At 44.3% G+C, this 19,004-nt stretch overlaps 1 protein-coding gene across 2 annotated transcripts; it reads left to right on the forward strand.

Moving 5' to 3' along the window:
* Nucleotides 1-10,683: 10,683 nt before the first annotated feature.
* On the forward strand, nucleotides 10,684-17,894 carry gemin7 (gem (nuclear organelle) associated protein 7). Of its 2 annotated transcripts, none has more exons than XM_063060385.1 (2): nucleotides 10,684-10,763; nucleotides 12,243-17,893. In XM_063060385.1, the coding sequence occupies exon 2, from the start codon at nucleotides 12,257-12,259 to the stop codon at nucleotides 12,635-12,637; it is 381 nt and encodes a 126-aa protein (XP_062916455.1). In that variant the 5' UTR covers nucleotides 10,684-10,763; nucleotides 12,243-12,256; the 3' UTR covers nucleotides 12,638-17,893. The 2 variants fall into 2 exon arrangements, with proteins under 2 accessions (XP_062916455.1, XP_062916454.1); XM_063060384.1 differs by having other exon boundaries at nucleotides 10,697-10,831; nucleotides 12,243-17,894.
* Nucleotides 17,895-19,004: the final 1,110 nt, after the last annotated feature.

Below are 19,004 nucleotides of genomic sequence, written 5' to 3' on the forward strand. Positions count from 1 at the left end.
GAATCCTGTGGCGTGTAAAGTCACCTCCTGATTCCCATCTACAAGGCTCAGGTGAGGAGTGTAATGGAATACTCGCCACTCACCTGGATGAGGGCAGCTCCATCAACACTCTAGAAGCTTGATGCCATCCAGTACAAGGCAGCCAACTTGATTGGTACCCCTTCCACAAGCATCCAATCCCTCCACCATCAATGAACAGTTCCAGCAGTGTGTACTATCTACAAGATGCACTACAATAACACACCGAAGTTCCTAAAGCAGCACCTTCCAGACCCACGACCACTACCATCTAGAAGGATGAGAACAGCAGATACCTGGGAATACCACCACTTGGAAATCCCCCTCCAAGTCACTTACCACCCTGACTTGGAAAAATATCACCGTTCCTTCATTGCCGCTGGGTCAAAATGATGGAATTCCCTCCCTAACAGCACTGTGGGTGTCCCTACACCTCAGGGACCAGGGACGGCAGCGGTTCAGGAAGGCAGCTCATCACCATCTTCTCAAGGGCAGCTAGGGTTGGGCAATAAATGCTGGCTGAGCTGGTGACACCCACATTCTGTAAATGAATAATTTAAAATGTGTCTTCTTCTGCACATTGGTTGTTTGTCAGTCTTTGTTTATGTACAGTTTTCCATAAAGTCTATTATAATTCTTTATTTGTCCTGTAAATGCCTGGAAGAAAATGAATCTCGAGGCAGTATATGGTAACATATATGTACATTGACGATAAAATTACTCACACTAACGAGCATCTTGTGAGGCTTGCAGTACACATGCATATGACAATATGCACAATGTAACAGACATGTGATTTGTGAGTGGTCTCTTAACTAATTATGCCCTCAGTGCATCAATGCAATTTTCCTCAACCACTCATTACATTTCTGGGTGAAGCCATTTCTGATGAATTTATATTCAATTTATCTAGAATGTTTCTACACAGGTGGAAATTCCTTGTCCATTTCTAATCTTATCAAACTTGTTCACCCACTGAAAAAGGGTGAGATCAACCCCTCAGCCTCATTGAAGTGTCCTGCCTGCTTTCTTCCTTGTCAGTCATAATCTCATAATCACTGTCAGTTCTGACATCCTCATTGCATATCACTCAAGCACTGTTTTCAGTCTCTGCCTTTTTTAAACATGAGGACGAGGAACATGCCCAAGTCATAGAATTTCCCTACTAAACCTTTCTTCCTGGCAGAGGAGAGACAAGATGCTGGAATTTGGAAAATCAAACAAGATGCTGAAGGACCACAGCAGGTTGAGCAGCGTCTGTGAAGTAAAATGAACTTTGAATGACTCCGGTTAAATCTCTGCATTTGGATCGGCACCTGATCCACTAAACTCCTCTCACAGTTTGTTTATAGACTTCAGATTATAGGCTACAGACTCAAGGATTCAGGGTGATTTGAAATTGAAAATGGGAGAGACTCTTGTTTTGGGGTGGGCTTTATGATGGTGCCAGTATGGGATGTTGCCTGAATAAAGTTAAAAGATAATTTATTGTCAACACACATCTATGTCGCCATATACAACCCTGAGTTTCATTTTCTTGCAGGCATTCACAGTAAATACAGGAAGCACAATAGAATCAATGAAAGACTACACCCAACAAGACAAACAAACAACCAGTGTGCAAAAGACAACAAACTGTGCAAATATAAAAGAAAGAAAAATAAACAAGCAATAAATATTGAGAACATGAGATGAAGAGTCCTTGAAAGTGAGTCCATAGACTGTGGAATCAGTTCAGTGATGGGGAGAGTGAAGTTATCCCCTTTTGTTCAAGAGCCTGATGGTTGAGGGGGTAATAACTGTTCCTGAACCTGGTGGTGTGGGTCCTGAGGCTCCTGTACCCTCTTGCTGATGACAGCAGTAAGAAGCGGGCTTGGCCTGGATGGTGGGGGTTCCTGATGATGGATGCTCTCCATGTAGATGTGCTCAATGGTGGGGAGGGATTTACCCATGATGGTCTGAGTAGTATCCACTATTTCTGTAGGATTTTCCCTTCAAGGGCATTGATGTTCTCATAGAGGCTGTGATGCAACCAGTCAATATACACTCCACCACACATCTATAGTAGTTTGTCAAAGGTTAAGATGTTATAGCAAATCTTTGCAAATTTAAGAAAATAGAGGTGCTGCCATATTTTCTTCATAATAGCACTTGTGCTGGACGCAGGACAAATCCTCTGAAATGACAACACCAAGGAACTTAAACTTGCCGACCCTCTGTCACCAGCTTCTGGATTATTTCAAAGGATTACTCTCCTTGCACTACCATACATGACCCTCAAGTGATAATATCATCCCATGAGTAACAGTATTGAACGTATTGAGCAGGTAACACTAGAATGTAAAATGTTTTTACCCTGCGTTTCTGAGTGAAAATCAGATCCCTCTTTGATCCTGCTTCGCTGACGTACAGGCAGAAGAACAGAATGAGAGCATAAGAAGTAGGAGCAGGAGTAGGCCACCCAGTCCATCAAGCCCACCGGCAGCCATAGTTAAAACCGTCCACTGTTGGTCCGACCAGTCAGCCTCCATGTTGCAGGACTGCTTCGATGACGTTGACTGGAATGTCTCCCATTATGGGGATGTCTCCAATTTCACTGATGGAGTCACGTGCTTCATCCAGAAGTACTTCAACGATGTTGTCCCCCAAAAGTTGATCAGGGTCTTCCCAAACCAGAAACCCTGGATCAATAGCTCCTTGCAAACAGCACTGACCACGCGACACAGAGCTTACATTGCCGGCAATCAGCAGGAGCTCAAGAAAAGCAGCTACAATCTGTGCAAAGCTTATCAGGGCTGCCAAACAACAGTACAGGGACAAGATTGAGTCAAGATTCACAACGAATAGCACGTGTGACTTGTGGCGAGGGCTGCATACCATCACAGACCTCAAAGCCAAACGTTGTGGTGCAGCCAACATTGCGGCCCCTCTCCCAGATGAGCTCAATCACTTTTACGCTCGGTTTGATGTCGTTAACTCTGAGCCTCCGAGGAAAGCCACCACTACAACCTGCAACCTGGTCATCTCTGAGACTGAGGGACAGTACACAGATGTTTCCAACGAGTGGACAGTCTCAAAGCTGCAGGACCGGACAGCATCCCAGGGCGAGTACTCAAGATATGTGCAGCACAACTGGCAGGAGTGTTTACTGACGTTTTTTTATCTCTCCCTCTCCCAGTGTAGAGTGCCCTCCTGCTTCAAATTAATCAACCCTTGTCCCTGTACCAAAAAAGACAAAGGTAGCACGCCTGAACGACTGGCATCCTGTCGCACTCACCTCAAAAATAAGCAAATGCTTTGAGAGGCTGGTCAAAGACTACATTGGCAGCTTGCTACCACCCACTGGACCCCCTACAATTTGCCTACCAACACAACTGATCGACAGATGATGCAATAGCCACTACTCTACATACCATCATTACACGTCTGGAGAAGAAGGATGCTTATGTGAGAATGCTGTTCAGCATTCAACACTATAATTCCATCCAGGCTCGACAGGAAGTTCAGAAACCTTGACTTTGACCCTGCCTTGTACAGCTGGTTCCTGGACTTCCTGTCAGATCACTGTCAGCCATTCCCATCAATAATAAGTATACTGTTTTGGATACTGTTGGTGGGGATGAGCTACCAGGGACAAGTTGCAGTGGTTGCATCTCTGGCACCAAGACTGGATCCTCAGCTCAGAAGGGAAGGAAGGAAAAGAGGGGAGAGGTAGTGATAGGGGATTCGATAGTTAGGGAGACAAATAAGAGGTTCTGTGGGAGAGATCGAGAATCCCGGATGGTTTCTTGCCTTCCTGGTGCCGGGGTCCGTGATATCTAGGATCGAGTTCTCAGTATTCTCAAGAGGGAGGGTGAGCAGCCGGATGTCGTGGTCCATGTAGGGACCAATGATGTGGGTAGGAAGAGTGAGGAGGTCCTGAAAGGTGAGTGTAGGGAGTTAGGCGCCAAGTTAAAGGACAGGACCTCCAGGATAGCAATCTCAGGATTGCTACCAGTGCCATGTGCAGGCGGGTTTAGAAATGGTGAGATAGAGCAGGTCAACACCTGGCTGAAGACATAGTGCAGGAGGCAGGGCTTCAGATTTATAGATAATTGGACAGTTTTCCAAGGAAGGTGGGACCTGTTCCGGCGGGACGGTTTACATCTGAACTGGAGGGGGACAAATATTCTTGCAGGTAGGTTTGCTAGAAAGGCCCCAGTGGATTTAAACTACATACAAGGGGGGAGGGGAACGAGTGTAGGAACATATGTAGGGGAGAAGGAAGAAAAAGAAGATAGTAAAGTTGTTTGCACCTTTAGTGGTTAACAGAGAGTAAGAGGTGGAGAATTTCTTAAATGCATTTATTTTAAAGCTAGGAGCATTGTAAGAAAAGTGGATGAGCTTAGAGCATGGATTTATACCTGGAAAAGTGATGCTGTAGCTATTGGTGAAACATGGTTACGGGAAGGATGTGATTGGCAACTAAATATTCCTGGATTTCGTTGCTTCAGGTGTGATAGAATCGGAGGGACAAGAGGGGGAGGTGTTGCATTGCTTGTCAGAGAAAATATTACAGCGGTGCTCTAGCAGGATAGATTAGTGGGCTCGTTTAGGGAGGCTATTTAGGTGGAATTGAGGAATGGGAAAGGTGTAGTAACACTTATAGGGGTGTATTATAGACCACCTAATGGGGAGCAAGAATTGGAGGAGCAAATTTGTCAGGAGATAGCAGATACTTGTAGTAAGCACAAGGTTGTGATTGTGGGAGATTTTAATTTTCCACACATAGACTGGGAAGCCCAGACTGTAAAAGGGCTGGATGGTTTGGAGTTTGTCAAATGTGTGCAGGATAGTTTTTTGCAGCAATACATAGAGGTACCAACTAGAGAAGGGGCAGTGTTGGATCTCCTGTTAGGGAATGAGATAGGACAGGTAATGGATGTATGTGTTGGGGAGCACATCGGGTCCAGTGATAACAATACCATTAGTTTCAATATAATTATGGAGAAGGATAGGTCCTTCAGGGTTGTGATTTTTGATTGGAGAAAGGCTAACTTTGAGGAGATGCGAAAGGATTTAGAAGGAGTGGATTGGAACAATTTGTTTTATTGGAAGGATGTAATAGAGAAATGGAAATCATTTAAAGGTGAAATTTTGAGGGTACAGAATCTTTATGTTCCTGTTAGGTTGAAAAGAAAGGTTAAAAGTTTGAGAGAGCCATGGTTTTCAAGGGATATTGGAAACTTGGTTCGGAAAAAGAGAGATATCGATAATAAAGCAACACACATCAAAGTTGCTGGTGAACGCAGCAGGCCAGGCAGCATCTCGAGGAAGAGGTGCAGTTGACGTTTCAGGCCGAGACCCTTCGTCAGGACTAACTGAAGGAAGAGTGAGTAAGAGATTTGGAAGCTAGAGGGGGAGGGGGAGATCCAAAATGGTAGGAGAAGACAGGAGGGGGAGGGATGGAGCCAAGAGCTGGACAGGTGATTGGCAAAAGGGATACGAGAGGATCATGGGACAGGAGATCCGGGAAGAAAGACGTGGGGGGGAACCCAGAGGATGGGCAAGGGGTATATTCAGAGGGACTGAGGGAGAAAAAGGAGAGTGAGAGAAAGAATGTGTGTATAAAAATAAGTAACAGATGGGGTACGAGGGGGAGGTGGGGCATTAGCGGAAGTTAGAGAAATCGATGTTCATGCCATCAGGTTGGAGGCTACCCAGACGGAATATAAGGTGTTGTTCCTCCAACCTGAGTGTGGCTTCATCTTTACAGTAGAGGAGGCTGTGGATAGACATGTCAGAATGGGAATGGGATGTGGAATTAAAATGTGTGGCCACTGGGAGATCCTGCTTTCTCTGGCGGACAGAGCGTAGGTGTTCAGCAAAGCGGTCTCCCAGTCTGCGTCGGGTCTCGCCAATATATAAAAGGCCACATCGGGAGCACCGGATGCAGTATATCACCCCAGCCGACTCACAGGTGAAGTGTCGCCTCACCTGGAAAGACTGTTTGGGGCCCTGAATGGTGGTAAGGGAGGAAGTATAAGGGCATGTGTAGCACTTGTTCTGCTTACACGGGTAAGTGCCAGGAGGGAGATCAGTGGGGAGGGATGGCGGGGACGAATGGACAAGGGAGTCGCGTAGGGAGCAATCCCTGCGGAAAGCGGGGGGGGGAGGGAAAGACGTGCTTAGTGGTGGGATCCTGTTGGAGGTGGCGGAAGTTACGGAGAATAATATGTTGGACCCGGAGGCTGGTGGGGTGGTAGGTGAGGACCAGGGGAACCCTATTCCTAGTGGGGTGGCGGCAGGATGGAGTGAGAGCAGATGTACGTGAAATGGGGGAGATGCGTTTAAGAGCAGAGTTGATAGTGGAGGAAGGGAAGCCCCTTTCTTTAAAAAAGGACATTTCCCTCGTCCTAGAATGAAAAGCCTCATCCTGAGAGCAGATGTGGCAGAGACGGAGGAATTGCGAGAAGGGGATGGCGTTTTTGCAAGAGACAGGGTGAGAAGAGGAATAGTCCAGATAGCTGTGAGAGTCAGTAGGCTTATAGTAGACATCAGTGGATAAGCTGTCTCCAGAGACAGAGACAGAAAGATCTAGAAAGGGGAGGGAGGTGTCGGAAATAGACCAGGTAAACTTGAGGGCAGGGTGAAAGTTGGAGGCAAAGTTAATAAAGGCAACGAGCTCTGCATGTGTGCAGGAAGCAGCACCAATGCAGTCGTCGAAGTAGTGAAGGAAAAGTGGGGGACAGATACCAGAATAGGCACGGAACATAGATTGTTCCACAAAGCCAACAAAAAGGCAGGCATAGCTAGGACCCATACAGGTGCCCATAGCTACACCTTTAGTTTGGAGGAAGTGGGAGGAGCCAAAGGAGAAATTATTAAGGGTAAGGACTAATTCCGCTAGATGGAGCAGAGTGGTGGTAGAGGGGAACTGATTAGGTCTGGAATCTAAAAAGGAGCGTAGAGCTTTGAGACCCTCCTGATGGGGGATGGAAGTATATAGGGACTGGACATCCATGGTGAAAATAAAGTGGTGGGGGCCAAGGAACTTAAAATCAGGTCTCGGCCTGAAATGTCGACTGAACCTCTTCCTAGAGATGCTGCCTGGCCTGCTGCGTTCACCAGCAACTTTGATGTGTGTTGCTTGAATTTCCAGCATCTGCAGAATTCCTGTTGTTTGCATATCTATAATAAATATAGGCAGCAGGGAGTAAATGAGGTGCTCAAGGAATATAAAGAACGTAAAAAGAATCTTAAGAAAGAAATTAGAAAAGCTAAAAGAAGATACGAGGTTGCTTTGGCAAGTAAGGTGAAAATAAATCCAAAGGGTTTCTACAGTTATAGGATAGTGAGGGATAAAATTGGTCCCTTAGAGAATCAGAGTGGACAGCTATGTGTGGAGCCAAAAGAGATGGGGGAGATTTTAAACAATTTCTTTTCTTCGGTATTCACGAAGGAGAAGGATATTGAATTGTGTAAGGTAAAGGAAACAAGGGCGCTTCTAAGGAATGTAAAAGTGGATAAGTCTCCGGGTCCTGACAAGATATTCCCTAGGACCTTGAGAGAAGTTAGTGTGGAAATAGCAGGGGCTCTGACAGAAATATTTCAAATGTCATTAGAAACGGGGATGGTGCTGGAATATTGGTGTATTGCTCATGTTGTTCCAATGTTTAAAAAGGGTTCTAAGAGTAAACCTAGCAATTATCGGCCTGTAAGTTTGACATCAGTTGTGGGTAAATTAATGGAAAGTATTCTTAGAGATGGTATACGTAATTATCTGGATAGACGGGGTCTGATTAGGAACAGTCAACATGGATTTGTGCGTGGAAGGTCATGTTTGACAAATCTTATTGAATTTTTTGAAGTGGTTACTAGGAAAGTTGACGAGGGTAAAGCAGTGTATGTTGTCTATGTGGACTTCAGTAAGGCCTTTGACAAGGTTCCACAGGGAAGGTTAGTTAGGAAGGATCAATCGTTAGGTATTAGACAATAGGCAAAAGACAATAGATGCAGGAGTAGGCCATTCGGCCCTTCGAGCCAGCACCACCATTCACTGTGATCATGGCTGATCATCCACAATCAGTACCCTGTTCCTGCCTTCTCCCCATATCCCTTCACTCCGCTATCTTTAAGAGCTCTATCTAACTCTTTCTTGAAAGAATCCAGAGAATTGGCCTCCACTGCCTTCTGGGACAGAGCATTCCAAAGAACCACAACCCTCTGTGTGAAAAAGTTTTTCCTCAACTCTGTTCTGAATGGCCTACCCCTTATTCTTAAACTGTGGCCTCTGGTTCTGGAGTCCCCCAACATCGGGAACATGTTTTCTGCCTCTAGCGTGTCCAATCCCTTAATAATCTTATATGTTTCAATCAGATCCCCTCTCATACTTCTAAATTCCAGTGTATACAAGCCCAGTCGCTCCAATCTTTCAACATATGACAGTCCTGCCATCCCGGGAATTAACCTCATGAACCTACGCTGCACTCCTTATTAATATTGAAGTTGTAAAATGGATTCAACAGTGGATGGATGGGAGATGCCAGAGCGTAGTGGTGGATAACTGTTCGTCAGATTGGAGGTCGGTGACTAGTGGTGTGCCTCAGGGATCTGTACTGGGTCCAATGTTGTTTGTCATATACATTAATGATCTGGATGATGGGGTGGTAAATTGGATTTGTAAGTATGCAGATGATACTAAGATAGGTGGTGTTGTGGATAATGAAGCAGGTTTTCAAAGCTTGCCGAGAGATTTAGGCCAGTTAGAAGAGTGGGCTAAAAGATGGCAGATGGAGTTTAATGCTGCTAAGTGTGAGGTGCTACATTTTGGTAGGACTAATTAAAATAGGACATACATGGTAAATGGTAGGGCATTGAAGAATGCAGTAGAACAGAGTGATCTAGGAATAGTGGTGCATAGTTCCTTGAAGGTGGAATCTCATGTGGATAGGGTGGTGAAGAAAGCTTTTGGTATGCTGGCCTTTATAAATCAGAGCATTGAGTGTAGGAGTTGGGATGTAATGTTAAAATTGTACAAGGCATTGGTAAGGCCAAATTTGGATTATTGAGTACAGTTCTGGTCACCAAATTATAGGAAAGATGTCAACAAAACAGAGAGAGTACAGAGAAGATTGACTAGAATGTTACCTGGGTTTCAGCACCTGAGTTACAGAGAAAGGTTGAACAAGTTAGGTCTTTATTCTTTGGAGTGTAGAAGGTTGAGGGGGGACTTGATAGAGGTACAGTATTTAAAATTATGAGGGGATAGATAGAGTTGACATGGATAGGCTTTTTCCATTGAGATTAGGGGAGATTCAAACAAGATGACATGAATTGAGAGTTGGGGGCAAAAGTTTGGGGGTAACACAAGGGGGAACTTCTTTACTCAGAGAGTGATGGCTGCATGGAACGAGCTTCCAGTAGAAGTTGCAGAGGCAGGTTCGATATTGTCAGTTAAAGAAAAATTGGATGGGTATATGGACAGGAAAGGAATGGAGGGTTATGGGCTGAGTGCAGGTCCATGGGACTGGGTGAGAGTAAGCGTTTGGCACGGACTAGAAGGGCTGAAATGGCCTGTTTCCATGCTGTAATTGTTAGATGGTTATATAGTTGGTAAGAGTGGGCTCTCTCACCTCCAACCCTCTGACTCTCAATACAGGAGCCCCTCAGGGCAGTGTACTAAATTACTTCCTTTACACCATGACTGTGCCATCGCCCACAGCTCTAGTTTGCTAATTAAATTTGCCGACAACACTACATTGATTGGCCTAATCTCAAACAATAACGAGGTGGCCTACAGGAAGGAAGTCATTTCTCTGACACAGTGATGTCAAGAAAACCAACTCTCCCTCTCTCGCAAAAATGAAGGAGCTTGTTGAGGATCACAGGAGGAATGGAGATGGGTTAACCCCTATTGATATCAATGGATCTGGGGTTGAGAGGGTAAACAGCTTTAAGTTCTTCGGCATCACTGAGGACCTCGCGTGGTCTTTACATACCGACTGTGCGATGAAAAAGGCACAAGAGTGCCTCTTTCACCCCAGATGGTTGAAGAAGTTTGGTATGACTCCCCCAAATCCCAAGAACTTTTTACAGGGGCACAATTGAGAGCATCCTAACTGGCTGCATCACTGCCTGGTATGGGAACTGTACCTCCCTTAATCGCAGGACTCTGCAGAGAGTGGTGCAGACAGCGCAGCGCATCTGTAGTTGTGAACTTCCCACTATTCAGGACATTTACAAAGACAGATGTGTAAAAAGTATCATTAGGGACCCGAGGCACCCCAACCACAAACTGTTCTAGCTGGTACCATCCGGGAAACGGTACCGCAGCATAAAAGCCAGAACCAACAGGCTCTGGGACAGCTTCGTCCACCAGATGATCAGGCTGATTAACTCATGCTGATCTGAGTGTATTTCTATGTTACATTGACTGTTCTAATGATTATAAATTGCACAATTCGACGGAGACATAACGTAAAAGTTTTTAGTCCTCATGTACGTGAAGAACGTAAGTAATGAAGTCAATTCATTCAATTCCTCTCTTGTCTGTGTACTGATGTGTGTAACTGATATGTTATTCCGAATAAAGTTTACTTTTTGAAATATATGACACGGAGCGGGAGAGCATAGGGTGGTGGAACGTTCCACTGAATGAGACGTGTTTCGGGGACTGGGTTTTGTGCGGGACCGGACGAGCGGAGTCTGATGTTGCGCAAGGTCTTGTGCCAATTGTGAAGACGAAGTTCGGAGAGTGGCAACAGGCAAGGGCTTGATGATACTAATGTCTCTGGTGGTGAGGAGCGGGAACGGTAGTGCGGGGAAAGGCAAGGTAGCCATTGTGTGTCTGTCACTCTTCTCTTCCCAGACGTCAGACCAGGAAAGCCACTCCCTCCTTTCCACCCTCCTCTCCCGAGACTTAGACCCGGTGAGACTCTCACTCATTCCCTGCCCTCTCTCACTCTTCTCTCCCCAGACTTCAATCCCGAAGAACCACTCACTCCTTTCCACCCTTCTCTCTTGACCCAGGGAGTTCTCCCAGACTTCCCTCCCCTCTCCCACTCTTCTTTCCCCAGACCTCAGTCCCGGGGAATCACTCACTAATTCTACCCTTCCTCTCCTAAGACTTAGCCGGGGGGGGGGGGGGGAAGCTTCTCGCCCCTTTCCCTCCCCCCTCTCTTGCACTCTGCAGGGTTTTACACCCAAACCTTGGCTGTTTCTCTTATTTTTCCATGCATTCATTGTCATTTCCAAGACATTGTTCCAGTATTCCTGCGTCCTCCCAGAAAAATTACATTTCCCTCAGTTGTGCAAGTGGGATTAGTATAGTTCCTTGCAATCTTCTCTTGGATGTGATCTCAGTTGAACAATATTGTAAAAAAAAATGAGAGTTTGAATATGGGAGGAAGGGGATAAATGAGAAGATATGGCAGTTTGGGATGGACTGATAGTGTCATTCAGGAGACTTGGTTGGTCAAAATTCAAATAAAATGTACTTTGAACCATGCCAAACAAGTAAACAAACAGCTGGAGGAATCCAGCAGGTCAGACAGCATCTGTGGAGGGACAGGACTAGTCAGATTATTTCAGATGTGTATCTTGAATCAGGATACAAGTACTACCAGTGTTCTTCCAGTTGTTTATTTGTTGCTCCGGATTCTCTGACTGTGCAGCTTTGCATTCCCTTTGTATGTAAAAAGAAACAGTAAGTACTGAAGGGGAGGATTCAATTGAATGTGTGTGCTGGAGAAATGGACTTGTGATGTGAAAGCATGCAAATTAAAATTAGAATTCTTAAGCATTTACTGTTATTTCTTTATGAATTACATTTTAATAGCAATCATGCAAGTCAGAGTTAATTATCTAACTTTTATTCCCCAGATAATAGGTTAATGAGGGGAGATTTGAAATGGGTATACAAAATTATGAGGGGTATAGATTGGGAAAATGCAAACAGGTTTTTTCCATTGAGTTGGGTGAGATTACAACTATAGGTCATAGGTTAAGGGTGAAAGGTGAAATATTTGAGGGGAAACTTCTTCACTCAAAGGGTGGAACAAACTGCCAGCAGAAGTGGTGGATGCAGTGGAGTCCGGGTGAGGACATGGAAAGGAGGGCTGTGGATCCAGGTGCAGATTGATGGGACTAGGCAGAATAAGAGCCACATGGACTAGTTGGGCCAAACTAGTTTCTGTGCTGTAGTGCTGAGTCTATCTAATTTGGATATTTGGTTTTACTTCCAGAGACCTTTTCCTGAATGGCTTCTCCTGTGATGGTTCTGCGTCTCCCTCAGGGTCCCGACGGTCAGAGCAGAGGTTTTGACCCAACATCAGCCCGTTATCATGCCTTAGCGCCTTCCTCCATTCAAGCTTCAAACAATTGTTCTAGTTCCTTCCTTCAGGAGGAGCAGAGATCACGTTCTTTGCTCCGGGAACGCTTTCTGCAAAGTCTGATTACAATGACGGGGAAGCCGGTGACCTTTACAATGTATGAGCGGGTCAGTGTCACTGCAACATTCACTGCCTCAGACATTGACATCCTGAACTTCCAAGTTTCTGACCTGCAGACACCATTGGGCGTTCAGAAGGAAGCGTTACTGCGCTGTACTGACATCATAGCTTGTACATGTGACCTCTAGCACACTTAGAATAGCTGTAGTAGCCTGCCCACTGCCTGGCTCTCTCTGGGTCAGATTTGAGCTATGACACTGGGGGTGAGATCATATCCCTCTCTATGCTGAGGATTTCTACTTAAAAAGATGCATTTGTTCTGCAGAGGGGAATTGCAGGTTGTCTGAGGTGAGAGGTATAAAGTGCACATTTATTACTAACATTTCTAAATTTTGTTTGTTCAGTAAAATTCCGAATAAAAAATTTTAGTTTATAGGAGCATGATTCTAAAGTGCTCCATTTTTTCCTGATGTTGCTGTACTATTATTGGAAGCCTCTCAGCATTTCTCACAGTAACTTGTTCCTTCGCCGATCAATGATACAGCAACATTTCACGCTGTTTCCCTATTTCTAAAAACTGTAGACATTTTAAACCAAAACTGGCTGTAATGTAATTTACTTTATCTTTTCATATTAGTGAAAATTCAAGTTGTGCGTTGTAAATGCAGAAGTACAATTAAATTCTTTGCTGTAGCATCATAGGCACATGGCATCATATAAGCAACATTCTCAAGAAAAACAAATTAAATGTAAATTATACGCAATTTTTAACAAGAAATCAATAAGAACAAGAGAAAACAAATCAAAGTGTTGCTAAGCTGATTAGGATTGATTAGGATTCTCTGGGGTGATTCAATAATTGATTATTCATTCAAGTACTGTAGTTGTTCACAAACTTGATGGTGTGGGACTTCAGGTCTCTGTACTTCCTGCCCAATGGTAGCTGCAAGGAGATGGCATAGCCCGGAAGGTGGGAAGCTTTGATGATAGATGTGGCCTTGAAACAGCACCTTCTGTAGGCACTACTGATGCATCTTTGTTTGAAAGTTATACAATTATTGGGATTCTATCAGACACTGAAAAACCTAGAAAAGGGGCTGAGGAGAGGATGTTTCATTAGTAGGAAAGTCTAGGATCTGTAAGTACAGCCTTAGAATAAAGGGAAATTCCATTAAAACTGAGATGAGGAATCTCTTCATCTTTGATTCTTGGAATTCATTGCCATGCACAGCAGTGTCACTAAGATGCGAGGTGTATTGAAGGCTAAGGTTGAGACATTTGGTTGGTAAGGAGGTCAAGGTTTATGGGGACAATGCAGGATGGGGTTGGTGGGGAAAAATAAACAGCCACGATTAACTGGCAGAGCAGACTAGTGTAGATGGGACAAATGGCCTAATTCTGCTACTATATCGAACAGTAGATGAGAGCGGCACTAATTGAACAGATCTTGCAGCCAGCCAGCATAAACATAACAACAGAATTCATGATGGTGCACTGTACCAGTCTCTGATAGGTACCCCTTCAATTCTTGCTACGCTTGTCATAGCTGGTGGGGCTGGAGGTTGGGGTGCGTGCATCTCAAATAGCCTCTGACAACCAAGTCCAATCCTGGTCTTCAGATGTGGCTTAGCTACTAAGCCCAGCAGAACAGTTTCTACTGACAGGAGAAAGGGCAAAGGTGGGTTACTGGCGCCTTACAACTAGTGATCTTAGGCAGATGCAGCTTGTCAGCCGTGGTTGGCAGCTCATCTAGAAGAAAAAAAATGCTGATCTCAAACCTCCGCTGCCTTGTGGCTATAGTCATTCATGCCGACAGCTTCGGGAGTAAACTCCAAGGGAAAATCTGGAACTGGAGTCCCTAAGGCAGTCCTACATTGAGTAAGTAGTGCAAAAAGAGAGGAGAAAGAAGTAGGGCAGTGTTTGTGGGTATTGACCATTCAGAAATCTGATGGTGGAGGGGAAGAAGCTGTTCCTGAAATGTTGACTGTGTGTCTGAAGGTTCCTGTACCTCCTCCCTGATGGTACAATGAGAAGATGGGAGTCCTTAATGATGGATGCCACCTTTTTGATGCATCACCTTTTGAAGGTGACGATGCTGAGGAGACTGCTGTCCATAATGGAGATGGCTGAGTTTACAACTTTCTGCTGCTTTGTCCATCCTGTGCAGTGGCCCCTCCATTACCAACAGTGATGCAACCAGTTGGAATGCTGTCACAGTACAGCTGTTGAAATTTGCAAGTGTCTCTAGTGACATATCAAGACGACTCAAACTCCTAATGAAATGTAGCTGCTGCTGTGTGTTGTTTGTAGTTGCATCAATATGCTGGGCCCAGAATAGATCTTCTGCAGTGTCAACATCTCAGGAACTATTCATGTTAAAAGTTAAAATTTAAAATAGAAAACCCCTTGTCAGGACAAGGAAGGAGACAGAAGAAGCAGGTTGGATAGAGAAGGGGTGGTGTCCGCAGTAGGGTAAATCTGGGGTGACCACAAGCTGTAACAGGGTTATCTGGTCAATGAGTGAAGTGGAGCATTTAGAATGTGAGAACATAGACAAAATAAAAATGATGGAGCTATGAAATCCCAGGCAGGTTAGGCTGGCACACCCTCCGCCCCCAGAAAGAAAAATGTCCTTGATGTTTCAGACAAATGGATTTTTCTCTCTGTATCTGTGGTCTGCCTGCAATATTGGCTCAGCTTATTTGTTTTCCCTTTGGGTGACAACATAGGCACAATGGGCCAAATAGTCTTCTCTGCCATGGGAAGTTCTATAAAATATAAGGGATTACCAATCATACGAGATAATTTTTGATCAATTGGCCCTCAGGGATCCAGAGCCACAGCCACATGCACGTTAGGTTATTGCTGTCTGTCCTCTACTTGAACCATTCAATATCCACCTCTGGGTCCAGTTCCCTCCTCTCTTCCAGGAGCAGAGTGCCTGACTATGACTTTCTGAGTATGAGGGGCTGTGGTCCAGATGGGACTAGGCAGAAAACAGTTCAGCCTGGAATGGATAGCTGAAGGGCCTGTTTCTGTTTCTGTTTCTGTGCTGTGGTACCTATAAACTCTCCTTGACCAGGCAATCCAGATCTGACTTTTGATGTCAGTTGAATTTCTCAGCACTTCAGCTAGTGTGATGCATGCTTGCTGGCTTCTTTCAGCTGATGGTCATACTTCAGCTGGTTTTGAAACTGTGTTCTACCTACTCCAAAGACCATCTCTTACACCTCTGTGCAATGTTTATCATCCACTCAGTTAAGGGCCAGGCATTAATCAGAGAAGTTACAGATGCAGGAATCTGGAGCTGGAAAATTGCGGGAGGAACACTGCAGATCAAGCAGCATCTGTGTTAATGTTGAGGTTGAGACCCTGCTTCGGGACTGAAATATTAATTCATTGACTTTCAAGTGATTAACGGAGGAAGCATTTAGAGTATGGGTGGCCAAGTCACTGGTTCTTCTAAAGCAGCTGTGATAGGTTCTTGATTAGTAAGGGCATCAAAGGTCATGGGGAGAATAGGGTGAGAGGGATAGTAAATCAGCCCTGATTGAATGCCTAATTCTGCTCCTACATCTTATGGTTTTGTAGTCTATAAAAGTAATGGGATTAAAACTCCAGAAAACATATGCTGTGAGAATCGGTATGGGTATTCCAGGCCTGGTTGGCCGTGTCTTGAAGTCCAAAACAACAGGGTTATCCTGCCTGTGATAAATGTGGTGTCCTGTAGCACCTTTACCACACTTACTGCAGCTGTAGAGTAGGTATTGGGTTTTTGCTGTAACAGATATGGCTCTAGTTTGTGTGCCTCATCCATTTCCCTGCTTGTTATAGGAGGTTATTTATAGTATATTTTGGGTAATAACTGAATGGCCTTCCTGAGCCTGAAGATTCTGTTCCCAGTCATGAAATGAAACGTTGTGCTAGTCAGTCCACTCTGTGTGAGGTGACATCCATTCTTCACTGTGAGAATATCCGTTCCATCCCAGTGGGTGGTGGCACATTCAGGCCAGAGAAGCAACTTCCACCAGCAAAGGTCTATGGGCCAAAGGGGAGTACCTCTAGAAGGCACCTGGGTCAGCATGGCTGAGTTGGGCTGAAGGACCTGTTTCCTTGCTTTATAACTGTATAACATTGACTGTCTTTGGGATATGGCCAAACATAAATAAGGCCCGGCAGTGGCTATCCTTCATTAAGAGTTTGAGTTCTGCAAATTTCTACAGATGTACCATGGAGAGCATCACCATTTGTTATGGAGGCTCCAGTGCGCAGCAATGAAAGAGGTTGAAGACTCAGCCAGCTCCATCGTGGGCTCAAGACTCCTCAACGTCTTCAAAAGGTGATGACTCAAGAAGGCAATGTCTATCATTAAGGACCCTCACTATCTAGGACATGCAGTCTTCTTGTTCCCACCATCAGGAGCACAAAGATCCACACTCAATGTTTCAGAAAGTTTCTTTCTCTCCACCTTCAGATTTCTGAACGGTCCGTCAGCGTTACCTCACTATTCTTCTTTTGCACTATTGCAGCCAGTCCATATTCTTGATTCATGAGGCAACAACCCTTACCAACATCAGCTAGTAGCCCTCAGTTCACTCTAGTCTGGAATTACACATTCTGGTCCAATAGTTTTCAACATAAGTAGCATGAATATCAGAAGTTCATCATCATTAGTAGACAGCACTCTGATAGCAGGTTCATGTATCGCCCACCCCTCCATGCCCTCAACCACCACTACTTTACAAGAAGGAGATGAGCAGACTCTACTTTCTAAGGAAGCTGAGATCCTTGAATGTGTGCAGCAGGATGTTGGAGATCTTTTACTACTCTGTTGTAGCGAGTGCAGTCTTTACGGCTTTATGTTGGGGGAGCAGAATCGGTGCTGGTGATACAAAAAGACTAAATAAACTCATCCAAAAGGCTGGATCTGCCTTTGGCTACAAACTGGACCCTTTTGAGTTAGTGATGGAGAGAATGTCATTAAATAAACTGTTATCCATTATGGACAATCTGGCACATCTTCTTCATGACCTACTGAATAAAGAGCAGAGCACCCTTTAGAACAAACTCATTTAGCTCCGCTGTCACAAGGATTGTTACAGAAAATCTTTCCTACCAAATGCTGCAAGCATATACGACAGTTCATCTCTGCGATAGGAGAAAAAAAATCCAGTCTGTTTTATTATTTCGTACATTCTTATTGCACATTGGTAATTATTGTTCTGTACTTTATGATAGTTAAGTGTGCACACTCGTAAGTTTGTTTTTAAATGCTGCCATAACGAAAGGATTTCCCACTTGGGATCAATAAAGTATTTATTATTGTTTTTGTTTATCATTTCCTGTCAGAGTCACCTTATGTACAGACACTCCTATACCCAGGAGCACTCTATGGACATACAATCAGTCTGTGTACATAAGCTATCTGATGGATTTATATTTATTGTGTTCTTTATCTGATTATATTTTTTTCTTTGTGCTGTGTCAGATCTGGAGTCTGATATTTTGGAGTCTGTTATTTTGTTCTCCTTTACACTTGTGTTCTGGAAATGACTAAACAATCTTGAAACACATTGGAGGTTATAGCAGTTGATATAGGCTGAGACTGGGTGTTGTGCATTGTTACTGTGGAATAAAACTTAAGCAATGTGAAGCCTGCCCTGACAGAGGATGTGCAAGGCCACTTTCACTACTTAAGGAAAGCAGGAAAATTTTTTGTTGTCTCCTGGGCAATATTTGTTTCTCTGTGAATGAAACCAAAGAGCTGCAATTACCTTGTTGCTGTTTGAGGGAATTCCAGCTTCATACATAGTTGTGACATTACCCTGTTCGTCTGACCACATTTTAAAAGTGTTTTGGTTATAAAATACTTTAGCTTGTTCTGCTAATGTATTATATATTACACACACACACAATACCTTCACCATCACCTGCTCTCACCTATTCCACCTATTTCTCCCTCATCTGGTTGAACCTATCACCTGTCAGCTGTACTCTCTGCCTGCACCTTTCTTATTCTACAAACCCCATTTCCAGAAAAGTTGGGATATTTTCCAAAATGCAATAAAAACAAAAATCTGTGATATGTTAATTTACGTGAACCTTTATTTAACTGACAAAAGTACAAAGAAAAGATTTTCAATAGTTTTACTGATCAACTTAATTGGATTTTGTAAATATACACAAATATAGAATTTGATGGCTGCAACACACTCAACAAAGGTTGGGACAGAGTTAAAATAAGATTGAAAAGTGCACAGAAACCGTCATGCTACTGTGACAATTATAGACACCTGGGCTTGGGAGCACTTCCGAAAACCATTGTCACTCAACACAGTCCGTCGCTGCATCCAGAAATGCAACTTGAAACTATTATGCAAGGAGGAAGCCATACATCAACTCTATGCAGAAACGCCGGCGAGTTCTCTGGGCCCGAGCTCATCTCAGATGGACCGAAAGACTGTGGAACCGTGTGCTCTGGTCAGATGAGTCCACATTTCAGCTAGTCGAGTTCTCCGTGCCAAAGTTGAAAACAACCATCCAGATTGTTACCAG

This window comes from Mobula hypostoma, chromosome 10, assembly GCF_963921235.1.
Source record: "Mobula hypostoma chromosome 10, sMobHyp1.1, whole genome shotgun sequence".
NCBI lineage: Eukaryota > Metazoa > Chordata > Chondrichthyes > Myliobatiformes > Myliobatidae > Mobula > Mobula hypostoma.

Excerpts from the sequence above, each read along its gene's own strand:
- gemin7 (XM_063060385.1), top strand. The coding sequence starts at position 12,257 with ATGGCTTCTCCTGTGATGGTTCTGCGTCTCCCTCAGGGTCCCGACGGT.